General features: G+C 43.5%; 3 protein-coding genes across 3 annotated transcripts; 2 read left to right on the top strand and 1 right to left on the bottom strand.

Annotated features, from left to right (window-relative positions):
* Positions 1-1,470: 1,470 nt before the first annotated feature.
* Positions 1,471-3,789, top strand: LOC133028718 (Fc receptor-like protein 5). The gene is made up of 6 exons (XM_061095705.1): positions 1,471-1,526; positions 2,081-2,116; positions 2,226-2,486; positions 2,859-3,119; positions 3,338-3,451; positions 3,572-3,789. Exons 1-6 carry the CDS (start codon positions 1,496-1,498, stop codon positions 3,652-3,654), a joined length of 786 nt encoding a protein of 261 aa, XP_060951688.1. The 5' UTR covers positions 1,471-1,495; the 3' UTR covers positions 3,655-3,789.
* Positions 3,790-12,848: 9,059 nt separating this feature from the next.
* Positions 12,849-14,788, bottom strand: LOC133028726 (coxsackievirus and adenovirus receptor homolog). Its single transcript, XM_061095720.1, has 2 exons — positions 14,734-14,788; positions 12,849-13,271 (listed from the first exon to the last, which is right to left on the bottom strand). Exons 1-2 carry the CDS (start codon positions 14,786-14,788, stop codon positions 12,877-12,879), a joined length of 450 nt encoding a protein of 149 aa, XP_060951703.1. The 3' UTR covers positions 12,849-12,876.
* A 1,989-nt stretch (positions 14,789-16,777) lies between these two features.
* On the top strand, positions 16,778-18,449 carry LOC132996299 (Fc receptor-like protein 5; the record flags this gene model as incomplete). Its single annotated transcript, XM_061066641.1, has 5 exons — positions 16,778-16,814; positions 17,051-17,311; positions 17,630-17,935; positions 18,103-18,222; positions 18,343-18,449. Coding segments are annotated over 5 exons (831 nt in total), but the record flags the coding sequence as incomplete, so codon positions are not given.
* Positions 18,450-19,216: the final 767 nt, after the last annotated feature.

The following is a 19,216-nucleotide window of genomic DNA, read 5'->3' as shown; positions in this document are numbered from 1 at the left end:
CTTCCTCCAACCTGAAGGTAGGCAGTTCGATCCCCAGTCTGACCCATCTGCATGCCGAAGTGTCCTTGGGAAAGATGCTGAACACTGAATGGCCCCCCCATAGAATAACAAAGTGCTGCGAATAGATGCACTGTATGAATGTGTGTGTGAATGTAAAACTGTACTGTAAAGCAACTTTGAGTGGTCGGCAAGACTAGAAAAGCGTTATAGAAATACAAAACCATTTACTAGGAAGTCAGTTCAACCGACCCAGGATATCTTTCCAAAGAACCAGTTGGTCAAGTGTTAAACTTTCTGATCACGCTCTGAACGCATGCACATGGAAAGGGTGGAGTTTACTGTACAGCACCTGGAAAGTGACAGGAAATAGATTTCAAAAAAAGTAGTGGAACAAACACATCCGGACTAAAGGAAACAGCTGATGACACATCTGTGATTGTGACTTTTATGACCTGAAGTGTTGTAACCTGAAATCTGTGTGACCTTTCTATTACTTATTGACTGTGCAAGAACCTAATGGAATTGTATGAAAATCATTTATTCCTGTTTTTTAATTCCTGTCTCCAACTGCGCCTACAGAACCAGTCTGAACTGGTTCAGAGAGACAGCCTTAGTTCTCTTGTATCAGATCATTGCATTTGACTGTTCTCCATCTTCACTCTGAGATCCCTGTGACTCTCTGTGTTGATCCTTTCTGCAGAAAGCCCCTATTAAAATACACCTAGAATTAGTTGTATTAGTAAAAACAGGTTAGGTAATTAGGTGCACTAGAAAAAAATTGGTGTTCCAGCCTCTTGTATTTTCAGATCGTCTTTGAATCTTCTCTTTACCAACAAACGTTTGCCTGATTCACATGATGAAGCCTGTTATAAACTCTGAGGACACTGTTGTGGAAACCTTTGACCCTACTTGAACACATGAACCTGTGTTTCATCCTGACATGATCAAACACTCACTGCAGAATATTTACAACTTATTTTATGTCCGTTTGTTTGGATCATGTCTGTGTGTTGGTTGTTGCTATATGCAACCGTCCTGGTTGCCCTTCTATGGGCAATCTGAATGCTTGCCCATAGAAGGGCTGGGGTTTACTGCTTATGATCAATCACAGACATGAACTGTTGTTGACTGATAACAGCCGAAGGTCAAACTGTTACATAATAAAAATAAGAGGAGAACAATCACATGATCCGTGATTAAGGGAACAGTTCGAGCTGCTAAATGCAGCAACAACAGCTGGTGAAACATCTGTGATTGTGTTAATGTGTAAGTTACGGAGCCTTTGAGAAAATGTATGGGCACGAAATAATAGCGTGTGGGAATCTGCTCTATTTTCTGTACATTGGTTTGCATCATGTCTGTGTGTTAGTTTAACCAACGTCACAGCTCAGATCTGAGCGAATGAACTGAAACCAAGGGTCTTTTTATACAAGTGTGAAAACCACAGAGGTGCAGATGGTTGAGCTGCTCTCAGCGCTTCCTCTCACACGACAAAATGGAACAAACATGTGAGGTGAAGCTGCTCTGTGAGTCAATATTCTATTCTATTATAATATTTTCATAGCTGCAGGAGAACAGACACAAGGAGTAAGATTTTTTTTATAAAACTTTATTCAATCACAGACAGAAGCTACAGAGAGTTAACGTTTACTGACTGATAGAAACACAAACTGCTGTTTAAAGAATGTGTTGATTTAGTTTAATCTGATCCAGAGTTTAAAGACATAAAGACTCAACACGCCTGTTTCAGACCGACAGGAACACTTGTTTTTAAATGTTCTAGGTTGATGTGGACTTTTATTACATTTATCATTTTCAAGTTCTCATCATCAGAAATATTTCAGAACATTAATGGATGTTTATCACCAGAAGTTTAGAAGGAAACGAAGAACAACCCTTGTTCATTTATCTGTAAAACTCAATGATGCTCCTTCACGACACCAGACATTGAATAATAATAATTAAAAAAACAAAACAAAACTTATTATTATTAATGGATTTTATTATATTATTGTAGTCTGGGATGTCGGGATATACAAAATGTGAACTTAAAATAGCGTCTGGTGATGTTTCTCCTCAGTGCTGATCTCATTGCTCTGCTGCAGCTTGAACCAAGGTCAGTTCATCAAACTGTTTCTACATCACAGCTTCTGGTGTTGAATTAAATAATTTCTGATTCTAATGAAATGTTGAACCATTAAATGGGTTTGAATTGATTTCTACAGCTAAAGTGAAGCTGAGTCCCAGCAGATCTCAGTTCTTCAAAGGGACGTTCGTCTCTTTTAGCTGTGAGGACGACCACAGCTCAGCTGGAACGATGCTGAGTAGGAACACGAGCAGAGACACCAGGAAGGAGTGTGAAGAGTGGGGGCAACCAGCTGCTTCTTCCTGTGTCATCGACTTTGTCGTCTCATCGGACAGTGGAGTTTACTGGTGTGAGTCCACAGAGGGAGGAGCAAGTAACTACGTCAACATCACCGTGACTGGTAAGAGTTTGTTTATTCTGCCGTTATGTACCAAAAGATATTTGCACTAATGCGTCCTTCACGTTGGTGTGGTTGTTAGGCAATGCAGCCCTTAGAGGGCAGTGCAGAGTCGAACATTTTGGACAATAACAAACATGGCGGTGGTGGAGGAGGTTGTGATGATGTCACTCAGGTGAAATAGCATCATATAGACGCCAGAAGTTTCTTACAAACTCGCTAAATCTCTCCTCAAAAGGATCCACCATAGTGGAAATTTCCTTTGTCTCGTCTGACCTATTGGCTACTGCACCAGGTGTAACCATAGCAACAGTGATGCAGCCTAAGTGTTGGTTGAGTTGTGTGATTGGATGAAACGCTGCCATTTGTCTCCAGATGATCCAGTGATCCTGCAGAGTCCCGTCCTCCCGGTGGATGAGGGAGAGGACGTCACTCTGATCTGTAAAACTAAGACGCCGCCCTTCAACCTCTCGGCTGATTTCTATAAAGATGGCACTTTTGTTAGGACGACGCCCACAGGTCACATGACCATCCAACTTGTCTCCAAGTCTGATGAAGGAGCCTACAAGTGTTACATCAGAGGCCGGGGAGAGTCTCCACCCGCCTGGATCAGCATCACAGGTCAGGAGGTCAAAGGTGAGTGTGGATTTGAGTCAGAAACGTGTTGCTCGCCCCCTAGTGGCAGGCCCCTCCTCAACCATGTTAGCAGATGAGACATGGACCAAATAATACAATTCTAAGTAGAGGTTAAATAAATGTTTGTCAAAGATCAATCAATCAAATTATAGATGTTCCTCATACAGCGCAAACTCTGACTTCTTTCAATTGATTTTCTGTTTCTTTTCCATGTGGAGTCGTCCTCTTCGAACCCTCCCTCACCTTGTTAGTCATCATCTGCATCGTGGTCAGCTCGCCATACGTCGTCTCCACGCTGCTCCTGGTGGCCATTTGCCGACAGAGGCACAAAGGTAACAAGCTCACTAATGAATCAATTAATCAATCCAATCAATTAAATCACAAAATACTTAATTTGAGAAAAGGATATCATGGTGATTTCTGATAATTTATAAAATTAATAAACACTGCAGAAAAGGCCTCGCCTGTTTCCCTGACAGCGCCCCCACCTGGCGAGGACGAGGAAGGATTGGAGTCCGAGGATGTTGTCGCATAAGTGACCACCGAGCATCGCTTCTGAGCTTAACGTTCTCATGTTGTTTGGTTGTTTGGTTTTTCTGCTTCATTTTTTAAATAAAAAAGGTTTGTGTTGTTTTGTTTGTGAATTTGTTTTTTATCAATAAAAATAAAAACCTCGTAGTAAATCAAATCCTGGTGTTGTCGTCAGAAAGGTGTCACACAACATGAGTCAGTGATGGTTGTATGGAAATATAAACTGTGTTATTTTCACAATCAATTAATTTGATTGGTTGTATTAAGTGTGGTTATATTAATTCACACGCGTGTTTATTTCGATCTATTTCGACCTCCCTCAGACCGTCACCACGGTCTTAACACGAATGATGTCCTCATCTCCCTATCCTCGAGACCAAATATCAACAATGTCACGTGAGTGACCTTAAGGGGGCTGGGCTCACCGCCCATAAAGCTCCCCGGTGAGCGCGGCCGCCTCCTCTTTTTCTTCACTCGCCTCATCCGAGACCGACAGGTAAGTAAGATATTTTGGGACTCCACTTTTATCAATCCGACACTTTTGTGCAGGCGCCTTGTGTCCCTGAGGATTGTTTGTGGTTTTCCCCTTCTCTAAAAGTGAGGCAGAGGGCTACACTGCATGTGTTTAGCTCTGCTCTTTGTTTCAGGCAGCTTAATTAGCTGCACCTGGCACTAACTACTCATGTTCACAGCTTTGGGTAAGTATTGTTTATCTCGTGCTGTTTGTGTCCATACAGAGTTTGTTCTCTTACAGGAGTGAGTAGAAAAGTTGGGAAGCTTAATCAATAAATAATCTATCCCTTAAAACTGATTTGGATCGGGGGTGCCCCCCCCTCCTCACCCGGTAACTCGCTGTCCGCAGGGAGTGGGGTTTCTCCAACTCCCCCTCGTGCGTTCGCGCACAGTGAGTGGAGGTGAGTTAAAGCCAACCTTTTCACGTTTATTTGCCTTTCAAAAATGAATAAATAAACCGTGTTTGAGGCCAGGTAGTTTCCCCTTTTCGCCTCTGTGCGCAGCAGGTGGGATTGTTTGCCTGTGTTCCCTGTATAAAATACAGTTGGTTATTGGTTATCAACCTTTGTAGGTGCTATTTTGTTTCCCTTAAAGCCCTGTTCGCAGTGGCTGGGATGTTGTTCTCTCTCCACCCCCCCACCCCCCTTGTTTTCTGCCATTGCAGGCATACAGTGGGCATTTTCAGGTGAATTAGTTATTTCACCCCTTCCTTCGTTTTATGTGATATTGGCCAGCTGTGATTAGCCTGTTTATAAGATCCCCTTTACCAGCTATCCGTAGCTGCTGGGCGCTATTGTTTATATATTTATTCTTAAATCACAAAAGTAACACAGAAATGTCCTCACATTTGTGCCATTATTGCCGGGGTATCATGGATCCCCGAGATGGCCACCGTGAATGCCCGACTTGTTTGGGCATGGCACATTTAATGGATGATATTGAGAACCCCTGTGTGGCAGCAGTGGAACTGCCTGTGGAGGAGCGTGTTAAAAGAGCCAGATGGGTGGAGCAGTCTGTTCGTGCTGGGGCCGTGCAGCCTCTACCAGCCAAACTAAATGAAAGGGGACACACCTCAAGGAAAGCCCCCCGAAAACGTGGGCATGAGCACACCCCTGTTCGCAGGCGGGACTCAAGCGAGACACAGGCTCCAAAACCTTCACAGAACCCAGCTGGTCAGCATGATGACACTCAGCTGCAAATCCTAGCGGCCATACGTGGTCTGTCAGACAGGTTGGGTAGAGTTGAGGCCCAGTACCCGGCCACAACAGCTAGGGCATCGAGGAGGAGAATGTGGTTCACCCTGACATTCTCTCTCTCTATGCTCAAAATTCCCTTTTTGAAAGTGATGGGCAGTCTGAGGGTGCTGCTGGGCTAAAACAGCCTAAATCCACACAATGTGAGGGGGCGTCCAACCTCAGCAACATGGGTGAAAGTGAGCCTTCACCCATGGACGTCATCTCAAGGGTTTCAAGTGCAGCAAAAATTGTGGGGCTCAATGTTCCAACTGAGGCTCCTGCTCCAATGGAAGGGATTTGGGCCGGCATCACTCAGACCCAGCAATCAGTTACTGTACCTGTGGCTGGTGACTATTTGCACATGCTCAGGAAAGCATGGAACATCCCAAGTGGGGCACCTCAGTTCAATGCAGGTTGCCGGAGACTGACTAAGAATCAGTATGCTCCTGAAACAGGTATGGGGGATATGCCTCCAGTTGAGCGGGAGATGGCAGCCTTAACATCTCTGGGTCCAGAGCGGGTAACCACCAATCCACGCTGTCCCCTGAAAGAGTGTGATAAGTCAGACCGACTGGTGTCTCGGACTTATAATGCAGCCACACGAGCAGCCCGCTCGGGCAATGCACTCGCCATTTTATTGGCAGCTCTTAGGAGAACAGCCAACCCAGAGGACCAGGACACCATGAGCCTGATAGACTCTGCCCTGGTCACTCATTCCCAGTTAACAAGGGACATTGGTGCAGCTATGTCATCTGCCATGATATCTCGGAGGCAGATCTGGTTGGCACAGACAACTCTTCCCGAGAATATCAGGAAAGAACTGACCAATATGCCAGTCGTGCCGGCACATGTTTTTCATCCTGACTCCCAGGGTGTGTTAGATAAGGCTGAACAGTCTCGGCGTACCAGAGAGTCAGTACAGCGCACTTTCAGAGGGGCTGCGTCTACCAGGTATAAACTTCGGGGCTCCCAGCCTCCCCACCGATCATCATCCTGGGCCCATAAGGAGCCATGGGTGAATGACAGGCGACAGGCTACAGGATTCACAGCCTCTGGTGACTCCAAACAGCCTTCACAAAGTCGACGTGGGTTCTATCCCCGTTTTTCGACTAGAGGTGCTCCCCAGAGGAGGCGCCCCCCCAGAGGTCAAGGACCTCGGGGTGGTACAGCCTAGGGGTGGGGGGACACCCGCCGAACTTCATTCTCGGCTATGCCTGGACAGCTGGGAAGAAACTGTGTCAGACCCATGGGTGCTTGCTACAGTATCAAAGGGGTACAGAATTCAGTTTCGGCGGCGGCCCCCCCCCTTACTCCAGGATCCGCATGACGATTGTCACGGACCCAGTCCAGGCTCAAATCCTGGCACAGGAAATTTTAACCCTTCTGCAGAAGGATGCAATTATGAAAGTAGATCCAGACGAACAGCTCACTGGCTTCTACTCCACGTATTTCCTCGTGCCGAAAAAAGATGGCGGAATACGTCCCATCTTGGACCTAAGGCGATTAAACGCCTTCATAAAGGTACTTCCTTTCAAGATGCTGACCACGGGTCAGATCTTAGAATCTATCGAAAGAGGAGAGTGGTTCACCTCGATAGACCTGGAAGACGCGTACTTCCATGTGCCCATCTGTCCAAACCACAGACCTTTTCTTCGGTTTGCATTCCAGGGGCAAGCCTATCAGTTCAAGGTCCTGCCATTTGGCCTTTCCCTCTCACCAAGGGTGTTCACCAGAGTGGTTGGGGCGGCCTTGTCTCCTCTCCAGTTGTCAGGAGTAAAAATCTTTCCCTACCTGGACGACTGGCTGATTTGTGCTCCATCTCTTGGCCAAGTTGTAGAGGATACCCAGAGGGTGTTGTCGCATGTACGGTCCTTGGGTTTCAAGGTAAATGTGACGAAAAGCAACCTCGAGCCAAGGCAGCAGGTGATTTTTCTGGGACTTTGCTTGAATTCCCTTACAATGTCTGCATCCCTCACATCTCAGAGGGTGAGGAAGATTCTAGTCTTCCGGAAACGATTCCGTCTCGGCAGGCAGCTACAATTTATCAGCTTTCAGAGGATGCTGGGGATGATTTCAGCCGCAGCAGCTGTTGTTCCTCTGGGCCTCCTCAGGGCCAGGCCAATTCAGAGGTGGCTGAATGCCTTCAAGCTCAACCCGAAGCTGGACAGACACGTGAAACTTCGTGTGACACGCACATGTCTCCAAGCCTTACGCCCATGGGCAGACCGGGTGCTCTTGCTCCAAGGAGTCCCCCTTGGGAACATTCCCTCGAGGAGGACAGTGGTGACGACAGATGCTTCCCTCACAGGTTGGGGAGCAGTCTGGGAAGGCAGAATGGTGCGTGGCCCGTGGATACCCCCTTGGGGTGGCGAACACATCAATGTTCTGGAGTTGAGAGCGGTTCACCTTGCTCTGAAGGCTCTCCTTTCCTCCATCCAGGGCAGGCATGTCTTGATAAGGACAGACAGCACTTCAACTGTGTATCATATAAATCACCAGGGAGGCACAAGGTCCCTGCGTTGCCTCCAGGTGGCACAGAAACTTCTGTTTTGGGCTTTTCAGCATCTGGCTTCACTCAAAGCAATCTTTATCCCAGGGATTGTAAATCGAGCAGCAGACCTCTTGTCCAGGACTGGTCCTCTCCCAGGAGAATGGAGACTTCATCCAGAGGTTGTATCCCTCCTATGGAGTCAGTTTGGCACGGCTCAGGCCGATCTATTCGCATCAGCAGAGACAACCCACTGCAGGATGTGGTTCTCTCTGGAAAACCAGGGAGGTCCCCTAGGCCTAGATGCACTATCTCAAGAATGGCCGGAAGGGTTGTTGTACGCTTTTCCTCCATTCCCTCTGATTCCCCAGGTACTCAACCGGGTTACCTCGGGCCACTACGAGGTGCTGTTAATAGCCCCCAGGTGGCCAGGGAGGCATTGGTTCCCAACGCTCCTTCGCCTGGTTCACGGTCAACCATGGGCCCTGCCAGTCAGGGCAGACCTCCTCTCACAGGCAGAAGCTCAGATATGGCACCCCAGATCAGACATCCTGCAGCTTTGGGCTTGGCCCCTTCTCAGTACCTCTCTCAAAGGTTAGATGAGGCTGTCCTGAGGACCATAGACAATGCCCGGGCTCCCTCCACTCGGGCTAACTATGGCCATAAATGGAGTGTGTTTTCTACATGGTGTCGCAACAGACAGGAAAATCCAGCCGCTTGTCCTATTGAGCTGATTCTCCGTTTCCTTCAGTCACTTTTGGACTCTAACAGGGCACCTAGCACCATTAAGGTATACACTGCCGCAATCTCTTTCTTCCATGAGACAGAGGGAGATGTTACAGTTGGTAGACACCCTCTAGTGTCTCAGTTCATTAAGGGAGCACACCGCCTGCGACCAAGCAGGGCTCCATCATGGCAACTCCCCTTGGTATTACGGTCCCTGATGCAGTCTCCCTTTGAACCCATAGGGCAATCCAGCCTTAAGTCTCTATCTTACAAAACAGCTTTCCTCCTGGCTATATGCTCCATGCAGGTGACTCAGGTGTGTCTCTGTGGCCAAACCCCTCGTTTTTGCCTAAGGTCATAAACCATCAGACGGTAAATCAGGTGATCGAGATCAGCACTTTTCAACCTGATCCGGCTCTACTACAGGAGGAAGCCGACCTGCCTATGTTGTGCCCAGTAAGGGCACTGAAGGCTTATATTGCACGCACAAAGTCTCTGAGGGGCTCATACTCTCAGTTATTTGTCTGTTTTGGGGGTAAAAAAGTCGGCCACCCTGTGTCTAAACAGTGTTTGTCCCATTGGATCGTTAATACTATCGCTGAGGCCTATTCTGGACAGAACATACCAGTCCCAGATTCCTTGGTAGCTCATTCCACCAGGAGTATGGCCACTTCCTGGGCTGCTTTAAAGGGGGTCCCTCTTTCAGAAATATGTGCAGCAGCAACATGGAGTGCCCCCTGCACATTCTCTAGATTCTACAGGGTCAATGTGGCTTCCCACACCATTGGCTTCCGCAGTGCTGCTCTCAGCTGCTGGGCGAGGATGTGAGGCGATAGAGTCCTCCGTTCTTCGCGACCCTGATGATACTAGTCATCCGTGTTAAGACCGTGGTGACGGTCTGAGGGAGGTCGAAATAGATCGTAAGTTATGACCATAACTATGGATCTATGAGACCGACCGATGACCGTCACCCTCTTTTGTCACTCAGAACGGGCTGAGGCGTTCAGACAAGGAGGAGGCGGCCGCGCTCACCGGGGAGCTTTATGGGCGGTGAGCCCAGCCCCCTTAAGGTCACTCACGTGACATTGTTGATATTTGGTCTCGAGGATAGGGAGATGAGGACATCATTCGTGTTAAGACCGTGGTGACGGTCATCGGTCGGTCTCATAGATCCATAGTTATGGTCATAACTTACGTTTTTCTTCCTCTTGATGTTTCATCTCTTCTTCATGGTTCAGGGCCCTGGTTGTTGTGATTCGAGTCGACCAGCAGGAGGCAGCAGATGCTCACATCAACACAACCACAGACTGAACAACATGAAGCACAATGATTAGTTGCTTCATGATCGTCACACGAAACAAATCAAAATACAAGACAGCCACATATATATTAATTCTATCAAGCGAGATTGAAATAAATTAAATTCAATACTTCACTAAGAAGCACAAATCGGACTTTAAACTTATCACAAATAATAATGTGATATTTTTGATGAGATTCATTCAGGTTTGGTATAATAAGATAATCCTCTATTTTCTGTATTAGGCCAGTAAAAAACTTTATTCAACATGCAATAGATTAAAGAATTGAAACGTGAGACAGAAATTTAAGCAGGACCATTACAATAATTCAAACTGGAATTAGGTTTAATCAGAGAATGCAGAACAATATGTCAACGACTTTGATACAACGGAAAGTACTGACTGAAGCAGTATTTTTTTCAGCCACTGTGACGGTAACAAATCATAAAAAACCTGTAACTATAACTGATGTGTCACTGAGATCATGTGGATTCAGTAAAGAATCAACAGTTTGCAAATTATGTCCAAACAAACATGACGGAGTTGGTGCAGACTTTAAGAGACTTTTGGTTCTTGGTGGAGGAATGAGTTCAACTGACAGACATTCTTTAAAAATATATTTATTAAAAATATGTAAAACTGATACAAATGCTAATGACAGAAAAGTACATTCATGTTCATATAACATTCAACTTCCTGTTTGACTCCTTTATTCCCGACCAGTGATGCCGGTAACGCGCTACTTAGTACTTTTCCATTACAGTGTTAACAGTTAAATATGTCAAGTATTTATGTTAAGTGAAGTCAAGAAAGACTGTCTTTATTTTATTTTTATAAAAACATGTATGTTTTCAGGAAATAGTTTTTAAGTTCAACTTAAAATGTCAGGAGATACATTAAACGTTGTTGTTGTGTACATTACTGTTAAAAATGCACTTCTAATAAAGTGAGGGTTGGCAAAACCGGTTGTCATTTTTATGTTGAGGCGGCAGGGGGTGTTGTCAGCAGCTGCTGAATGTTACTAATAAAGTAACTTGTAATCTAACTTAGTTACTTTTAAAATCAAGTAATCTGTAAAGTAACTAAGTTACTTTTTCTAAGTAACTGTGGCAACACTGTTCCCGACATGTTCACATGTTATTACATTACATTACATTTCATTTAGCTGACGCTTTTATCCAAAGCGACTTACAATAAACTAATAAAGTAACTTATAATCTAACTTAGTTACTTTTAAAATCAAGTAATCTGTAAAGTAACTAAGTTACTTTTAAAATCAAGTAATCTGTAAAGTAACTAAGTTACTTTTTCAAAGTAACTGTGGCAACACTGTTCCCGACATGTTCACATGTTATTACATTACATTACATTTCATTTAGCTGACGCTTTTATCCAAAGCGACTTACAATAAACTAATAAAGTAATTTGTAATCTAACTTAGTTACTTTTAAAATCAAGTAATCTGTAAAGTAACTAAGTTACTTTTAAAATCAAGTAATCTGTAAAGTAACTAAGTTACTTTTTCAAAGTAACTGTGGCAACACTGTTCCCGACATGTTCACATGTTATTACATTACATTACATTTCATTTAGCTGACGCTTTTATCCAAAGCGACTTACAATAAACTAATAAAGTAATTTGTAATCTAACTTAGTTACTTTTAAAATCAAGTAATCTGTAAAGTAACTACGTTTCTTTTAAAATCAAGTAATCTGTAAAGTAACTAAGTTACTTTTTCAAAGTAACTGTGGCAACACTGTTCCCGACATGTTCACATGTTATTACATTACATTACATTTCATTTAGCTGACGCTTTTATCCAAAGCGACTTACAATAAACTAATAAAGTAATTTGTAATCTAACTTAGTTACTTTTAAAATCAAGTAATCTGTAAAGTAACTAAGTTATTTTTAAAATCAAGTAATCTGTAAAGTAACTAAGTTACTTTTTCAAAGTAACTGTGGCAACACTGTTCCCGACATGTTCACATGTTATTACATTACATTACATTTCATTTAGCTGACGCTTTTATCCAAAGCGACTTACAATAAACTAATAAAGTAATTTGTAATCTAACTTAGTTACTTTTAAAATCAAGTAATCTGTAAAGTAACTACGTTACTTTTAAAATCAAGTAATCTGTAAAGTAACTAAGTTACTTTTTCAAAGTAACTGTGGCAACACTGTTCCCGACATGTTCACATGTTATTACATTACATTACATTTCATTTAGCTGACGCTTTTATCCAAAGCGACTTACAATAAACTAATAAAGTAATTTGTAATCTAACTTAGTTACTTTTAAAATCAAGTAATCTGTAAAGTAACTACGTTACTTTTAAAATCAAGTAATCTGTAAAGTAACTAAGTTACTTTTTCAAAGTAACTGTGGCAACACTGTTCCCGACATGTTCACATGTTATTACATTACATTACATTTCATTTAGCTGACGCTTTTATCCAAAGCGACTTACAATAAACTAATAAAGTAATTTGTAATCTAACTTAGTTACTTTTAAAATCAAGTAATCTGTAAAGTAACTACGTTACTTTTAAAATCAAGTAATCTGTAAAGTAACTAAGTTACTTTTCCAAAGTAACTGTGGCAACACTGTTCCCGACATGTTCACATGTTATTACATTACATTACATTTCATTTAGCGGACGCTTGTGTCAAATGAAGCCAGCGTCCTTCTATTTTTTCTTTGTTTGGACACACATGTGTTTGTTCATCAACTTATATCTGATAAAGACGACAGCACCAATCATAAGTAACATGACAGCAACTGGCAGACAAGCCGTAAGTACAACAGGATTCTGACTCTTTCTCCCATCCTCCTTTACGACAACAGTGTCTCCTTCATCCTTGTCTCCTTCCTCCTTGTCCCCTCCATCCTTGTCTCCTTTCTCCTTGTTTCCTTCAGCCAGTGGAACTGAGGGACCTGCAGAGCAGAACAGGTGTCAGGTCGGTGAGGACAGAACATTCTCTACCAACTCACCTGAGTCTGTGACAGTCAGGCTGACGTTGCTGCTGAACTCACTGGTTGTTCTTTCACCATTCTCTATCATGCTGCTGATAATTTCACACTTGTACGTTCCAGCATCGTTGACGGTGACGTTCTTCACAGTCACAGACACGTCTCCGTCCTTCATCTCTGGATCTCTTAGCTCCACTCGACCTCGAAAAGACGGATGCTGGTAACTTTCAAACAACCGCTTGTTCCGGCAGAAGAACACGAAACGATCCGACTTCTGTTCCAGTCTGGTCCACTGTAACTGCGTGAAGGCAGCATCACTGGGAAAGTGACACTGAAGAGTGGCATCGTCTCCAGGCTTCACTGTTATGTTCTGCTGATCTACACAAACACACACAAAAAACACAAAGAACACATAAATATAAAAAAAATCTGATTTGACTCCTGACAGCTACTGTAGTTGCTCTGGATCAAACCTCCGTGTGGCAGCAGAGAGCTGATTCAGTCTTCAGAACTTAAAGGAAACTCGGAGAGGAAGTCATACGTGTATTAAGGCTCTTATATACTACTACGTGTCCGTTTCTCGGAGAGGTCTCAGCGGGGGGCAAAGAGTCTTTTTGATTTTTACTTCTCCGACACAGTCCGTCGGAAAAAATTCATCGCCAAACCCATAGGTGGCGCAACGGAAGACGAGCTCAGAGAAGCCTACCCCATTTGGGAAGAAGAAGTCCACGTGTCTCTGTTGACATGTTAGCCTGCCTCCCACACACTGAACCATGGCAACTAACAGAACTAAATAAAGTGACACCCAGCGTGTCAAGATGCTGATGTAATCGTTTCTTAGCGCAGCGGTTCCCCGGTCTTGTTTCCAAACTGTGTTGCTGATTCCACAGCTTGAATCTGCTTGAGGCTACATGTAGCTAGAAGCTACACGGACCTAGCTCCCCCCAGCTTCCACACACAGTCAGCAGGGACTCCCGGCACTAACAACTACTATCCAGTGTTTGCTTCTAACCTGACGGTATTATAGAAACAGTGTCATGATAGAAGTGGAATTAAAGTCGTGACGGCGGGTTCTTGCACTGTTACCACCGCAGTTAGCATGGTGGCTAGCCTAGCCCGCTAGCCTAGCCTGCTAGCGCCGTTTTGAAAGCTCGTTATAACCGTATGTGACCGTGCACACATGCCCTCAGTGCTCGAACGAGCCACCGTCAGCCGGACAACTCCGCTGGCTTAACACACACGTCACATTAATCGTAGAATCATAGTTGTGTTCGTGTTTGTTGCTACAAGTAAACAGGAAGTTTGAGGTCCGGAAATACGGAAATGACGTCATACGGAAATGATGTAGTTCGCGGACCAATCACAGCCAAGAGCGGTCCGTCGGGTCTCCAACATGAAGACGGATAGTTAGAAAAATCAGACGTGTACGAAAAGCTGTACGAAGCATTCGGAGAGGGCGTTTCACGACGGATAGGGCGGTCTTATCTGTCCGTAATAGAAAAAACGGAGAGGCATAAATTGGCCTTTAGATGTTGTGTCTCGCGCTGCCCCCCTCCCCCCCGACGGCAAACACGCCATCGTGCCTGTACATCTCACGCGAGTGAGCGAGAGAGAGGCGCACTGTGCTCAAGTCACAAGACAGTTTTGAGAATGTGAGAAGTCGAAAGTACAGACATGTGTTCAAATGTAGCGAGTAAAAGTAAAAAGTCGTCAGGAAAATAAATTCTCAACTAAGGTACAAATATGTGAAAAATCACTTGAAAACCACATAGAACAAGACACTTCATTCAACTTCTTAAAGGTCAGAGGTCAAACACGAAATCAAATAAAAATAACTGACCTGCAGCTGCAGAGAGGCAGAGGAGCAGCAGGGACGACACTTTCCCCAGCAACATTTCTGATTAACTGAAGAAAATAGCTGGTGTGTGACGAGGAGAGTGTGGGAGAGGAAAGAGGTCGTGAGGAGAACAAACACAGGATACGGACCAAAGGAAACAGTTTGAGCTGCTAAATGCAGCAAGAACAGCTGGTGAAACATCTGTGATTGTGGAAATGTGTAAGTTACGGAGCCTTTGAGAAAAAATACAAGCATAACTCCCATAGCTTTAGTCAACATCACACAGACATCACACAGAGTTCAAGAAGCTGCCACAGGTTCTGGGGGGGGCAGATAGAAAGGCGTTGTTTTGTTTGGAGGATGCGCATGTTTACACAAACAGAAAATACAGCCGATAGAGCAGGAACACAATATTCTTTACTCCAATGAACAACAACACCGACCCACAAGGGGTCAACTGAGTCACGGCTTGTTTATGTGAAGATTTGCCCAGCAACTATCAGAGGAGGAGCGAGACTGGGAGCAGCTCACTTCCTGATTCCAGTGCCAAGAGGCTGGTACTACGCCTGCACACCATCAAGAAAGACTCCCCTACATTATTGACCAATCAAGTTATACCTACCTTCATAAAGTATTACAACTGCCGTCCATGCGGTGCGACTCGTGACTGTCCGGTGCCACTAGAGGGCCGGGGCGTTGCTTTGGGTCTCCATTGCTTAGCTGTAACTTTCTCATACTTTTTCATTGCTTCTTAATAAATATTTGATTGAACCAAACTGATACCTGCTCTTCTCATATTTGGGATAAAAGAACACGATAAGTGGAAAAAAACTAAGTATGGTTGAAACCTTTTGTAAGGTTGATAGTAACTTTTTGCAGATGATAAATGATAAAATCATTTATTCCTGTTTTTTTATTCCTGTCTCGAACTGCGCCTACAGAACCAGTCTGAACTGGCTCAGACAAACAGCCTTAGTTCTCTTATATCAGATCCTTGCATTTGACTTTTCTCCATCTTCACTCTGAGATCCCTGTGACTCTCTGTGTTGATCCTTTCTGCAGAAAGCCCCTATTAAAATACACAAAGACACATTTGGTGTTCCAGCCTCTTGTATTTTCAGATCGTGTTTGAATCTTCTCTTTACCAACAAACATTTGCCTGATTCACATGATGAAGCCTGTTATAAACTCTGAGGACACACTGTTGTGGAAACCTTTGACCCTACTTGAACACATGGACCTGTGTTTCATCCTGACATGATCAAACAATCACTGCAGAATATTTACAACTTATTTTCTGTACATTTGTTTGCATCATGTCTGTGTGTTGGTTTAACGAACCTCACGGCTCAGATCTGAGCGAATTAACTGAAACCAATGGTCTTTTTATACAAGTGTGAAAACCACAGAGGTGCAGATGGTTGAGCTGCTCTCAGCGCTTCCTCTCACACGACAAGATGGAACTAACATGTGAGGTGAAGCTGCTCTGTGAGTCAATATTCTATTATATTATAATATTTTCATAGCTGCAGAAGAAGAGACACAAGGAGTAAGATTTGTTTTATAAAACTTTATTCAATCACAGACAGAAGCTACAGAGAGTTAACGTTTACTGACTGATAGAGACACAAGCTGCTGTTTAAAGAAAGTGTTCATTTAGTTTAATCTGATCCAGAGTTTAAAGACATCAAGACTCAACACGCCTGTTTCAGACCGACAGGAAGACTTGTTTTAACTTGTTCTAGGTTGATGTGGTTGTTTATTACATTTATCATTTTCAAGTTCTCATCATCAGAAATATTTCTGAACATTAATGGATGTTTATCACCAGAAGTTAAGAAGGAAATGAGGAACAACAAGTGTTCATTTATCTATAAAACTCAATGATGCTCCTTTAGGACACCAGACATTGAATAATAATAATTGAAAAAACACAACACTTATTATTATTATTACTATTATTATAATTTATTATATTATTATAGTCTGGGATGTCGAGATATACAAAATGTGAAGTTAAAATACGGTCCAATGATGTTTCTCCTCATTGCTGATCTCATCACTCTGCTGCAGCTCGAACCAAGGTCAGTTCATCAAACTGTTTCTACATCACAGCTTCTGGTGTTTCTGATTATAATGAAGTTTAAGGAAACATATTCTGTTCATATTTAGGTTTATCATTTGAATCAGTGTTATGACTGTAAAATATGTTCATGCTCTGATGTTCAGTGTCCTCAGACTGTCCCTTGCTGCTGAAACTCTGATGCAATCTATAACAGACGTGTTCAACCATTGTATGGGTTTGAATTAATTTCTACAGCTGAAGTGAAGCTGAGTCCCAGCAGCTCTCAGTTCTTCAGAGAGACGTCCGTCTCTTTTAGCTGTGAGGACGACCACAGCTCGGCTGGATGGACGCTGAGGAGGAACACGAGCACAGGCACCAGGAAGGAGTGTGAAGAGTGGGGGAGACAAGTTGCTTCTTCCTGTGTCATCGACAGTGTCGTCTCATTGGACAGTGGAGTTTACTGGTGTGAGTCCACAGAGGGAGGAGCAAGTAACTACGTCAACATCACTGTGACTGGTAAGAGTTCATTTATTCTGCCGTTATGTACGAAGACATATTTGCACTTATGCAACAACTACAAACATGGCGGTGGTGGAGGAGGTTGTGATGATGTCACTCAGGTGAAATAGCATCATATAGACGCCAGAAGTTTATTACAAACTAGTTAAATCTCTCCTCAAAAGGTTCTACCACTGTGGAAATTTCCTTTGTCCTTTGGCCGTCTCGCCTGAACTATTGGCTACTGGACCAGGTGTAACCATAGCAACAGTGATGCAGCCTAAGTGTTGACGGTTGAGTTGTGTGATTGGACGAAACGCTGCCATGTGTCTCCAGATGATCCAGTGATCCTGCAGAGTCCCGTCCTCCCGGTGGATGAGGGAGAGGACGTCACTCTGATCTGTAAAACTAAGACGCCGCCCTTCAACCTCCTGGCTGATTTCTATAAAGATGGCACTTTTGTCAGGACGACGCCCACAGGTCACATGACCATCCACCTTGTCTCCAAGTCTGATGAAGGAGCCTACAAGTGTGAGGTCAGAGGCCGTGGAGAGTCTCCATCCGCCTGGCTGTTTGTCACAGGTCAGGAGGTCAAAGGTAAGTGTGGATTTGAGTCAGAAACGTGTGGCTCGCCCCCTAGAGGCAGGCCCCACCTCATCCATGTTAGTAGATGAGACATGAACCAAATAATACATTTCTAAGTAGAGGTTAAATAAATGTTTGTCAAAGATCAATCACTCAAATTATAGATGTTCCTCATACAGCTTAGACTCTGACTTCTTTCAATTGATTTCCTGTTTCTTTTCCAGGTGGAGTCGTCCTCTTCGAACCCTCCTTCACCTTGTTAGTCATCATCCGCATCGTGGTCAGCTCGCCATACGTCGTCTCCACGCTGCTCCTGGTGTCCATTTGCCGACAGAGGAACAAAGGTAACACACTAACTGATGAATCAATGAATGAATCAAATCAATCAAAGCACAAAATAATTAATTTGAGAAAAGGATATCATGGTGATTTGTGATCATTAATTAAATTGATTAACACTGCAGAAAAGGCCCCGCTTGTTTCCCTGACAGCGCCCCCACCTGGCGAGGACGAAGAAGGATTGGAGTACGAAAATGTTGTCGCTGATGTCACCACCGAGCATCGCTTCTGAGTTTAACGTTCTCATGTTGTTTGGTTTTTCAGTTTTTTCTCCTGTAAAATGAATCCAATGAGATGTTCTCAGCCAGCAACCTTTTTAATTTTTTAAATAAAAAAGGTTTGTGATGTTTTGCATGTGTTTTTTATCAATAAATCTCAATTTCAATATCCTGGTGTTGTCGTCAGAAATGTGTCACACAACATGAGTCGGTGATGGTTGTATGGAAATATAAACTGCATTATTTTCACAATCAATTCATGTGATTTTCGACACTTACTGAAAAGTCTTCATTTCGTTTTTCTTCCTCTTTATATTTCATCTCTTCTTCGTGGTTCAGGGCCCTGGATGTTGTGATGGGAGTTGACCAGCAGGAGGCAGCAGATGCTCACATCAACGCAACCACAGACTTCACTGAACAACATGAAGCACAATGATTAGTTGCTTCATGATCGTCACACAAAACAAATCAAAATACAAGACAGCCACATATCAATTCTATCAAGCGAGATTGAAATACATTTAAAACCACAACCTTCACTTAGAAGCAAAATCGGACTTTAAACTTATCACAAATCATAATGTGACATTTAAGATGAGATTCATTAAGGTTCGGTAAAATAAGATAATCCTCTATGTTCTGTATAAGAACGTAAAAAAAACTTTATCAAACATGCAATAGATTAAAGAATAGAAACGTGAGACAGAAATTTAAGCAGGACCATTACAATAATTAAAACTGGAATTAGGTTTAATCAGAGAATGCAGAACAATATGTCAAC

Source organism: Limanda limanda, chromosome 22 (assembly GCF_963576545.1).
Source record: "Limanda limanda chromosome 22, fLimLim1.1, whole genome shotgun sequence".
Lineage (NCBI taxonomy): Eukaryota > Metazoa > Chordata > Actinopteri > Pleuronectiformes > Pleuronectidae > Limanda > Limanda limanda.
The sequence above is the reverse complement of the archived record's forward strand: the minus strand, read 5'-3'. Positions and strand labels throughout refer to the sequence as shown.